At 35.3% G+C, this 12,573-nt stretch overlaps 1 protein-coding gene across 1 annotated transcript; it reads left to right on the top strand.

Annotated features, from left to right (window-relative positions):
- The first annotated feature begins 3,136 nt into the window (after positions 1–3,136).
- On the top strand, positions 3,137–11,940 carry LOC123529190 (galectin-4-like). Its single transcript, XM_045309416.2, has 5 exons — positions 3,137–3,274; positions 5,113–5,166; positions 8,600–8,685; positions 9,901–10,120; positions 11,468–11,940. The coding sequence occupies exons 1-5, from the start codon at positions 3,254–3,256 to the stop codon at positions 11,582–11,584; spliced, it is 498 nt and encodes a 165-aa protein (XP_045165351.2). The 5' UTR covers positions 3,137–3,253; the 3' UTR covers positions 11,585–11,940.
- Positions 11,941–12,573: the final 633 nt, after the last annotated feature.

Here is a 12,573-nt window from a genome sequence, read left to right as displayed (position 1 = left end):
AAGTACATAAGGGTGATACTCCTTAGACAAACAATCTATATATGACTGTGGATTATATATTTGCACATTGACAATTTTTGCTCCAGTGCACAATACCCTGGTCCCAATCCACGAAAGCAAAATAAGGTTGAGATTAAAGTAAGGCCGCGTTTTGAATTTTATGTACAACCTTGAAAAAGAACTAGTATCTGTAATATTGTATAACAATAGCGGTTTCAGTACAAAAAGGTTCATATTACTTTTTCTTTGTGTTTCAAATATTTTAAAGGGTAGCAAATATAGGGCAAAGAAAAGAAGACGAAGTTTGTTAAAAATTATGCTCCTCGTTTTAATAACGTAAATATTTTTAAAGTGTATCCTATAGTGAGAATACTGTTTTTAATGTTAGATAGCTGTTTCAAGGTATAAAGATATTAAAATACTACAGACTTGTTTAGTTTTTGGCTCGTCAAAATGGCATTTATCCAGATATAATGAGTAATACCGGATAGGAAGGAACCTTTCCGATTTCGCGGACATATCCCAGGTTTTTGTCGTTAGAGTTAATGATTAGTCGTGCAGGATATTGGTGCATTCTTTCCGGAATATTTGCCATTCTGTCCATTCTTGTCAAAATATTTTTAATTCGGGGCTAAAATTTCTGATCTCGACAGATATGCATATCCAGAGAGAGAGAGAGAGAGAGAGGAGGGGGCGGACTTTGGGGTGGGGGCGGGGGTACTTTTTGTTTACGGTTCATTTGGTTTATTTTTTAGAATTCTTTTTCAAGTCTGTATTTTTTATTGTCTCATCTAATGTCTTTTTTCTAAAGTCGTTTAGTTCTTTACTAGTAACATTATTTTGAAAACCTTAGTAACGTAATTTCGAAAAATACACATTTTTTCAAAATTTTTCAGATGTTTTAAAGTGCATATAATTACATATTCATCTCAAATACGTACGGGTACTTATTAAAGATTATTCATAATTTCTACATGGTGCATGAAAAAATGATTACATTTTATGTGAATTGCCAAACCCTCAGTTCTCGGCTCTATCCGCCAAACTCAGATAAAATATACATGATATCGCCAATGGGTACCGTAAACGTATTTCCTCTAAATTGGGTTGAACATGTAAGCGGTATATCCAAACACTTATACCTTGAAAATAAAAGAAATTAGATATAATTATAGTAACTCCTAATAAATATCTATAATAAGGTTGGCTTTTCAACATTTGTATAGCAATCTTTTGTCGATTCAGTATTTGTATTCAATGTAACTGAAGTGCTATCAAGATGATATCTACTGAATAGTGGTTCATATTTTTCTTTGTGTTTGAAAGAGTGCTGTCTGCTTGATTTTCATTGAATAGAGTTTCATATTTTTTGTCTTTGTGTGTGTTTTATAGATCATTTACAGGTTGCAAAGTATATGGCAAACTTTTAGAGTTTGCAAAATATAGGGCAAACTATTACGTACATTGCACCTGTGGCCCAAAAGTCTACTTAGGAAACAAATAAAGCAGAAGGAAAAGTCTACTTAGACGTTTCAGCGTATAGGAAAAGCATATTTCAGGAAAGACTGAGGCCAGAGAAAAAACTTTAAGGCCAGATGAAAAGCCTACTTACTGGCTTTGGGGACCTCGTTTAAGACCAGAGGAAAAACCTACTTACTAGAAGTTTACCAACTCAGGAGAAATTACACACCCGAGGTAAAACTTAGGAAAAGATTTAGGCAAACGGTAAAAGTTTGAAGCCTGAAGAAAGGTCTGCTTAGAAGAAGTCTGAGACAGGACGAAAAGCCTACTCAGGAAAAGTTTGAGACCAATGGAAATTTTTAAAAACAAAACGTTTGAGACTAGAGCTAAAACCCTACTTAGGCTATTTAGGAGAAGTTTAAGACTAAAGAAAAAGTTTGTCAGAGTTAAATTTGTTTGTTTATTTGTTTTGGGTTTAACGCCGTTTTTTAACAACATTTCAGATAAGTAGCAGCGTCTTTGTTCCTGGATTCTGTACAAACCTGTTCTCCACAGGCAACTGCCAACTTCCAATCATGAATCAGAGATAGAGGACGAATGATTTCAGACACAATATCTTTTATCAAATCGTCACTGAGGACAAACGCCTCGCCCGGGGATCGAACTCACAACCCTGAGGTCCGTAGATTTACGCTCTCTCTATTGAGCTAAGCGGGCGGTTCAAGGCCGAGTAAAACTTACTTGGTAGAAGTTGGAGGCCATAGGTAAATTTTACTTTGTAGAAGTTATAGGCCAAAGGAAAAGCCTACTTAGGAAACGTTTTGAGCCAGAGGAAAAGCTTACTTAGGAAATGTTTGAAACCAAAGGTTAAACATAATTGGTAGTAGTTTGAGGAGATAGAATTTAAATAGGAGAAGTTTGAGGCAAGAGGTTAAAACTACATACAAGAAGTTTGTGGACAGAGGTAAAGTCGACCTCAGAAACGTTTTAGACCAGAGGGAGGGCCTACTAAGGAGACGTTTGAGAACAGCGGAAAGACCTACTAAGGATACGTTTGAGGCCAGAGGAAAAGCTATTAGGGAGAAGTTTTGTCTGATGTAAAATTAACTTAGCAGAAGTTACTTAGGGAAATTTGATGCCTGATGTAAAACTAACTGAGGAGAAGTTTGAGACAAGAGGTACTACCTAGGTAGCAGAGGTTAAATGCCACAGGTAAAATTTACTTAACAGAAGTTTGGGGCCAGCGGTAAAACATTCTTAGGAAAAGTTTGAGGCCAGAGAAAAACCTGCCTTGGAGTAGTTTTATTACATAAACACCATAATAAGGGTGTTTTTGTATGTTTCAGACAGGTTATAACATATATAAGCACGCAAACAAGCATGCCATTAGGTTAATAATACACTAGAAAGCTTTATTCAGTTCAAATTAAAAATATCGAAATGTTTTATCAATGTTCAAGATCTGACTTCATTGTATTGAATATACAAAACAGTCGGCTAAGGTTTTTGTCTACAATTAGAATAAATCAACTATTGCAATTATCATGTGCTTTCATTATTCCTGCCTTCTTTTTAGCTTGTGCATGAATATATAATTGAAATTGTGCACTGACATTTCAATGAAGAGTCATCGAAAACAAATCGCTAAATGTCTAGACTTGATATCGTTTACCATCATTGAAAATAACGCCTTGTGGGCGGACCAGTTGTGAATCTAAATATAAACCTTGGCTACCCGCACTACTTTAAGTCAAATTATATAGGATTTGCAAGAGGAACGTGCAAGACAAAAATGGCTTTAGTTCATATTCCGGTAAGTCATTTTATATATACATGGTATTTTTTATGCCCCCGAAGGGAGGCATATAGTTTTTGAACCGTCTGTCCGTCTGTCGGTCTGTCAGTCTGTCCGCAATTTTTGTGTCCGGTCCATATCTTTGTCATCGATGGATTGATTTTCAAATAACTTGGCATGAATGTGTACCACAGTAAGACGACGTGTCGCGCGCAAGACCCAGGTCCGTAGCTCAAAGGTCAAGGTCACACTTAGACATTAAAGGATAGTGCATTGATGGGCGTGTCCGATCCATATCTTTGTTATCGATGGATGGATTTTCAAATAACTTGGCATGAATGTGTACCACAGTAAGACGACGTGTCGCGCGCAAGACCCAGGTCCGTAGCTCAAAGGTCAAGGTCACACTTAGACGTTAAAGGATAGTGCATTGATGGACGTGTCCGGACCATATCTTTGTCATCGATGGATGGATTTTCAAATAACTTGGCATGAATGTGTACCACAGTAAGACGACGTGTCGCACGCAAGACCCAGGTCCGTAGCTCAAAGGTCAAAGTCACACTTAGACGTTAAAGGATAGTGCATTGATGGGCGTGTCCGGTACATATCTTTGTCATCGATGGATGGATTTTCAAATAACTTGGCATGAATGTGTACCACAGTAAGACGACGTAGTGAGGAATATTCATTGGAGTATTTTCATAATCATTATAACTTTTGGAAAACGGTTGTATATTTCTTTATTTAATTCAACTCAAATACCCGGGTACTTTTTCAAAAGCTGACCCACTGCGTTCATTGCATACCTAAAAAATGATGCATTCTAGTGAGTCTTCTGGGAACAGAAGAAAGTACATGTTAATAACAATCGTAAATTTTTAGCTCTATGTTATAGAGCAAGCAATGAAAATTTGATAAAATAAAAGTGTAAACGGCGGAAAAATGTTGTAAGCGGGGTAAGTATTATTTTTTGGATTAAAAGACGTGCGAGTTTAAACTATAATGAAGTTTCAAATAATAAATTTGTCATATGTAAATGTGTAAATATTTTTAGCTGGGATCCGAGTAAACTTGTGATGTCTAACTGTAAAGGTTGTAAATATTCAGTATAAGTAATTATTTGATTTATGATATATCGTTTTACTATGAATAAAACGAGTCCTTTGTGAAGATGTCACTAAACTTCCTGTTGTTTTGTTTAAATTGATATGAGCGCTAATGATATCTGCAATGTAACACAGTAAGTTACGTGTCCTTGTATTTATTTGTTAAGTTTTTGAGAGATTCTGGTGGTTTTATGAGCCTACCCACCTGCCTAATTAGATCTTGAATAATGTTCTGATATGCACTTGGACATTACTAACAACAAAAACTTGGACAGCCACCATATGACCTGTCTTTTTGTTGTTTGTTGTTGTTGTTTTTTGTGTGTGTGGTTTTTTTTTTTGCCGATAATAGGTGCAATACCGCACGTATGCAAGACCCTACATCTTACAATGTTTCGAGTTAACTTTATATATAAGAACTTCAGTTTGAGTTGTTTTCACGGGTACATGAAATAATACATACTTTAATACGCTCAACTTATTTTTTACTCTATTAAACATGGCAATTCATGCCTTGATTTCTTGGGTAATTCTTGAAAAGCAGATGTGTTTGAATAACTTTGCAAAGGATTGCCTGTGCCTTAGAGTACATATTAAAGTGCAGAAATGAAATTTGTCAATATTTAATTTAGTTTACAAGTTGATGCATTACTCTTTTTCTATTACACTGTACTAAAGATTCGTCTCTTTTGTCTTTTATTTTTTGCCATGGACCTGACGAATACGTTTTTTTTTTACTTATTTCAGTATCCGGGCGAAAGCAAGTGTCAAGGGTTATGTGGACAGAAGATATACAATCCTGTAAGTATAATAGAATTCAAGCTGGTACTTAGATGGAAATCATTGACTGATTTATCTGAAGCTTCATATAGCACTTGGATACATTAACATGATTAGTATCAATCAATGGTACATCTGACAATTTCCTTTAAATAGACAGAATTTGTGGAATGTTGCTTATTTGTTGACTCTAACAAATGCATTAAAATAGCCAACAAAATACAAGTCACAATATTTGTTATATATTTGTTGCATGCTCTATTTTTTACAAAAGCAATACCACCAAGATATGCAAAATAATATTTTTAATACAATTTTAAAATTCAATCTTAGCTTTCTACAAGATTTAGCTTACCAAAAGGTTCCTTCTAGCGCATATTAAATATTCTTTTTTTACGTGCATTCTTATCTAGAATTTATTATAAGAATACTTAAAATTATTTCACACAAACATTTATTTAAATTAGAATAATAAAGAAAACACCTTTAGATGAGCGATTCTACCTAAATATGAGCAGCAGACAATGAATAATAAATACCATCACTCTGTCAAAATTTCGGGAACCAGTGGCGTACCTGGATGATTTTGAACTATACGCCAGATATGAGCCGCCTATATAGCTACGAACCAAGCAGAGATGCTGCGAGTGTGGGGTTATTGAGGGAGGGGGTCTCCATCTCCTGGCGGATTGGGTTTTGGGACATCCCCTTGAAAACGTTGAAAAAGTTTCGGCAAGAAATGCGTTCTCTTGCTATATTCCAGCTTTAATATATGTTGTTTGTTACATTTGTACTAGATCTACAGATTACAAAGATAATCATTTAAATTCATAGTTCGAATCTCGAATAACTATTAGTACAGTATGTTTTGATGGTAATACTTAAAATGTAAAAATAATACAGTTGGTATGAAATAAATCGTAAAAAGAACCTCTGGAAGCAGCAAAGAATGCAACCGAGAAGAATAATAGTAGACGATATATTTGGACGGGAGACTAATTCTAGATGATGAATATTCATTTAGTTAATCTCTATTCTACAATATGACATGTAAGATTTAGGAGTTAAACAGCTCTAGTTTAAACTAAATTATTGGGGTTTTTGTAGGTCTGTTTATAACGTAGTTGTATTTCACTAAAGATTGACTTAAAGATGCGCAAAAACACATTGGCAAAGAGGCTATTTGTAATGAATATGCATGAGTACAAAATGGCGGCGCCCGACTGGAATTCGGATGCTTTTGATGATACCCTTGTATCCATTACCTACTCAGTCAAGTGTGACATGTTCACCATAAGCGTTCCTTCTCAGGAGAAGGAACAATAAGTTACTAATAGAATTTATATGAATACTTATTTAAATCAGTTTTGGCAGAAGTTAGAAACATTAAGAGGTCAAAACATTCACCTAAAAATGATTTAATTCCATTTTGAAGTAAAACAATGCCCAGCTTACGAGTACATATAAAAACTATTTAGACAAATTTTATTCAAAATAAATTCCTACATCCAATACATTGCAATTTTTTTAAATGTTTCAAAGTAATGGTAGGCCACGGTGCTCATTTGGAAGAAATAACGACTTTTGGTCAGACTTTAGCTTAAATTGCCAAAAACAACTACTTTTTACAATGCTTTTTTTATATTAATCTTAAGGTTTGATCTTCTGCAGTACATTGCTTCTGAAAACATATTATACAGATTGTTTTTATATGCTTGAAAATCGAAGTTTAATTTTTCTGGTTGCATAAGTATTTTCTGTTTTACCATCCCAAGTACCGATGAACATGCAACATATCATTTTACAAATGTGAAATATACATGGAAGAAAAAAGCCTGTGCTTTATGTTTTTACACTAGTGTTATTTCTTTATACTTGTGTTATGGGTTGGTTTTGTCTCTAAACTAGTGTCATCAGGTATATAATTATAACTTAGTACAATGTTGTATCTGGTTGGGTCTTGCATTTCTGAAGATAAGACAGGGAACGAGCAATAATGATAATTCGATTTGTTTAAATACATGATCAGGTTTAAAAAGCTTACCAACTGAAAATTAAAGGACATCTTTATAATCAAATTTTACCCTCAGAAAAGAAAACACATAAGAAACAGTTTTATTCGCACTGAGACTTTATTTAAAATGATTTACGACCGTTTTTGCATTCAAACCTCGATGTTTAGTGTTAGTATTAAATTTCAAGGACGTAATTATACCTTTGCGTTGTAAATATGTAAATATTGCGTGTTACGAAATAAACAAACAAAAACTATAATGAAAAGCAATCCTTTTTACAACATTAGTCTTACTTTATAAAAAGCAGGATTGCAATCCTTTTTAATGTGAATGTCTGTATGAATTGCTGTTAACAATATGATAATGTTTTCTGCAACTATTAATTCAGTTTTAAATAGAGGATATAACATGAGTGTCTTTTCATATTAAATTTATTAAATGAGTTGAATAAAATAATAAAATGCGAGGGTCGGTCTGTCGAGCATTTTATCAATTTTATTCAACGAGTTTAATAAATTCAATGTGGAAAGTCACAAATGTAATATTACTTTTATCACATGTTAGCCTTTCCTGTCGAAACATCAAAAATTCTACTTTCTTTTACTATATACTATATACAAGTAAATTTGACCAACGTCTCCTATATGTAAACGACGTCGAAGTCAAAGCTTTATTACACTACTGTATTATCATTTCTATTTAATAGCTTTATTACACTCCCGCGACGTCAAACATGTGATTAAACAATTTATAAATATAATGAAACTAAGAATAAAATTTTTTACAGATGAAAGTGTATAACGCTTTATGAACTTTTATTCGCTAAATTTTTCAAAGATAAATATCTCCTTTTAATATTATATTTAGTAAATAAACAAATATAGTTTTGGAAAAGTATTTTAAATCTTACAACAAAACTAAATATAGTGCTTTTGTAAAGAAAGTAAAGTGTTTGTTTATTATAGTGTCACCCCTACTGAAAGGGCCAGCCAAGTTGTCTTATGTCTTATATACATTGAACAGCATAACTTCCCGATTCCTATTTTTTCAATGCCAGGCACCAGGCGGGTAGGCAATCGGTAACCATTATTTACCTAGCTTGCGGCCAACTAACCGGTCAGTATCAAGACCCGTCTTTGACAGGGCTCGAACCTTCCACCTCCCGATTGCGGAGCAGATGCCTTAACCATTAGGCCACTGCAGCTCTCTTATTACTCTAAATAATGTATGTTACTCAATGGAATAAGATATCTCGTCCAAGTTATTGAGTTTTTTGCACTTTTTACAGTGTCGAAGCTGTTTGATACATGTGTTCACATTAATCGTATGCCCGCATATATGCATTAGATTAAAATATGAACAGGTCATAAAACTAAATTATTTTTACAAAAAAAATCCTGTACAATACAAAAAGTAGGATGTTATTCATCATTTTACAGAGTGTTCCTGTCAGACATGGGCTTGGGTGTATTTATCCGGGCAAGATGATTTTCATCAGCGGAATACCAGATAAGGACTCGCCGAGGTAAAACACAACATTGCGGATAATATTCGTATTCTTACTCGCCTGTTTTGATAGCTTTGTAGTTAACATAACTAGTGATAACTAACAAGCATCGCCATGCCGACTGGTGGTTGGTGTGCCGCTTTAGCCAAAAAGAACCATAAATAACTACTGAGCAGCACAGAAGTTAAAATAGTATGAAATTGTTTATATCGCATCAAAAACATTGTCAGCTCCGTATTATAATGTGCGTGCCGTGTCAATGCCATAAATGGCACATGATTGGTAAATGTGTATCTCATTTAAATTATATAAAAACATACTCAAACTTCCTATGAATTGTAAAACAAGATTGTGTTCACTGATATCGAGCCCATTCCGTTTATATCCTGAAGTTCAGTAAGGACTATTAAATTGAGAAATGCAATAAAATTGGGCATTGTTCCTGCAACGGGATCATTGCAGGCTGTTCAAAAAGTGCAAAATTGATGATTTTGGCATGCAATTTTTAATGGATGGTGTAAAACTTTCGTTTGATAACTTTCTTTATTCTTGTATAAGAGTCCTGATCTTGCCATTAATTAAAAGCACAAAACATGCACGCAATTTATAAAATGGCCACCCTGATTCTGCTCATAAGGGAAGTGCAATGTTGCGACTCGGTACATGTAAGACTGTCCGTGCCCAAGCTTTTCGAATCTTAGTGTACCCTGCTACCAATAACATTGGGCAAATTCATTTCACTCAACCCGGGATACGCCGGTCACGTGAGCGGCAAGAAAAATTCTCGTCGATTTAAATAATAGACGAATGCTTCGGAGTACGCCGCTCACGGGAACTGCTAATAAAAAAATACTTTAAAAACTTGTAAAGATTTTCTATTGCGGCCTGTTCCAAATAAAATCTACCTAAACTGGTATTAACCCCAAATTTCAAAATGTTTACCCGAATGTTTATCGCAAAAAAATATATAATTTGCCTATCTCGTGAGACTGGCGCACATCGGCGTACGCCGGATTGACCTGGGCAGTGCCGGGCAGCCAAACGAACGCCTAGCCGGTTGCCAGAAACGAATTGACCCCATATTAGTGTTAGAGTGGAAACAAGTTTAACGAGTTACACGGTCATTAAGGATAAAGATAAGACGTCTTTATTTAGTATATAGAATCTGTATCAATCAGCTCAGCATTGCGTAATGTATAGCTTTATACGCAGGTTCTCTGTCTTTGTACGCAGGTTCTCTGTCAACTTCAAGAGTCATAAGGGTGAAGTAAGGGGAAACGCTTTCCACTTTGACGTCCGCTTTGATTACGGTGGGAGCAACGATACAATTGTGAGGAATGCCCGGAAGAAAGGCCAGTGGGGTAGCGAAGAACGTTCTCTGAGTAAACCCTTCCCTTTCAAACGTAATGAGTTCTTCGAAATGGTCGTTCTTATCGAGGAGTCATGTTATAAGGTATCGCTCGTTTTCTATTTATTTTTATGTTTGCAATACTGCATCAAGCAAAATTGAACAAGAGCTCGTCGAACACGAAATGACCCCCTTGATGCATTCAGTAATTGCACAAGGAACAGAAGTTATTTGGTCACTGTAAACAAAAGTTCTACTGTTCTGGTTCAATGTGACCTTGACCTTTGACCTACTGATCTCAAAATCAACAGGAGTCATATTCTGGTCATGATCAACCTCCCTATTTTGTCTCGTGATCCTAGGCCTAAGCGTTCTAAAGGTATCGTCCGAAAAGGGTGTAACTGTTCCGGGTCAATGTGACCTTGACCTTTGGCCTACTGATCTCAAAATATTAGGGACATCTACTGGACATCATCAACCTCCCTATCAAGTTTCATGATCCTAGGCCCAAGCGTTCTGAAGAAATTGTCTGATAACGGTTTTAATGTTCCGAGTCACTGTAACCTTGACCTTTCATCTTCTGATCTCAAAATCAACAGGGGTCATCTGCTGGTTATGATAAACCTCTGTATCATCTTTCATGACCCTTGGCCTAAGCCTTCTCAAGTTATCATTCAGAAACCGTTTAACTGTTCCTGGCCAATGTGACCTTGAACTTTGACTTAATGACCTCAAAATCAACAGGGGTCATTTGCTGGTCATGACCAATCTCTCTATCAATTTTCTTGATCACAGGCCCAAGTGTTCTTGGGTTATTGCCCGGAAACCGTTTTACTGTTCCTGGTCACTGTGACCTTGACATTTGTCCTACTGATCTCAAAATCAACAGGGGTCATCTGCTGGTGATGAACAACATCTCTATTAACTTTCATTATCCTAGGCCTAAGCAATCTTGTTTTATCATCCAGAAACCGTTCAAATGTTCCAGGTCAAGGTGACCTTGACCTTTGACATACTGACCTCAAAATCAATAGGAGTCATTTTCTGGTCATGACCAACCTTTCTATCAACTCTCATGATCCTAGGCCCAAGCGTTCTTGGGTTTTCATCCGGGAACCGTTTAACTGTTCAGGGTCACTGTGACCTTGACCTTTGACATACTGATCTCAAAATCAATAGGTATCATTTGCTGGTGATGACCAACCTTCCTATCAATTTTCATGATCCTAGGCCCAAGTGTTCTTGAGTTATCATCCGGAAACGGATTGGTCTACATACCGACCAACCGACCGACAGACCGACCGACATCTGCAAAACAATATACGCCTCCTTCTTCGATGGTGTTGGAGGGGTAGGGGTATAAATATCTGACTATTTAGTAACGAGACTCTGCCGTTCGCTAATTTTACTTTTTATATTTCTGTATAGTTTTATTAATTTGTATATTTGTAGGTAGCAGTAAACGACCAGCATTTGTTGGAGTTCAACCATCGGTTATCTCTGGACGAAGTCGACACGCTTGTTATCAGAGGCGATGTCCGGATTTGTATGGTTAGAATTCAAGGATAAAAGAATCTCAAGATTTTACTGTACAAAGAAGTTTCTCTGACATTATCGTTTTCCACTGTTTTATATTAAAGTGATAATTTAAACTGCAGAGAGTATTTGATTTGTTTCGTATTATTTCAATTCTTTGAATTAGTGATTGTAGCGAATTTCTTCCAACTTATTCTTATAATATGTGAGAATAATTCCAGTTCAGTGGGATGCATCTAAACTACACAATGATTGTCAGTTGAAGATTTTTTATCTTTGTCACTGTTTAAGACAAACTTGTATTTTTAAAACTTATGAAAGTGTTTTCAGTAGCACCTTATGAAAAAGCATTATCCTTTTATTCATTATTCAATTAAATATTATCAATATGTTGTGAATTGTTTCTCCTCTACAAACGACCTTTTATTGTACCTTTTCCACCCGACAGCAACAGCTCGTTTGAGGACCATAATTTAATATTGCAGTGAATATGAGAAATAAGAGACATGTTGGTCAGTTGAACACATTTTCTTAAGGGATATCTAAAACTTTAAATGCATTAACTTGGAGGTATTGTCAGGTTCACTTGAGTCATCGATGTACTTGATCCATCGTCAGTTATCCTCAGATTCAACAATTCTCGTAAAACTTTGTTGCTGCATATGCAAAGTGCGTGACTATGATATCAAATAAATTCCGAATCAAAAGAAGCCAAATCTAATTGCTGGTAAGAGGAGATAATTCTTCGGTCATCACTTTTTAAAATAAATCAGTATGAAATACTTAAAAACAACGATTTAATTAAGCAAAAAAGATTAAAAATATTTATATTCTTACAGAAAACCCAAGAATTCAATAACCAGATCCGATTGTAATGATTTGAACATTTGATCCAGTGTGTTGTTCCAAGGCCAACACAGCAGACATTATTTTTTCATGTCAGTTGTTTACAATGTGTTTTTGCAACATATACAATGGTCCTGAAAAGTAGGGTGTTCAAGATTAATTAGAAAATGAAGGCC

The sequence above is a fragment of the Mercenaria mercenaria genome, chromosome 13, assembly GCF_021730395.1.
Source record: "Mercenaria mercenaria strain notata chromosome 13, MADL_Memer_1, whole genome shotgun sequence".
In the NCBI taxonomy this organism is placed as follows: Eukaryota; Metazoa; Mollusca; class Bivalvia; order Venerida; family Veneridae; genus Mercenaria; species Mercenaria mercenaria.
This window is presented reverse-complemented; position numbering and strand designations above follow the sequence as displayed.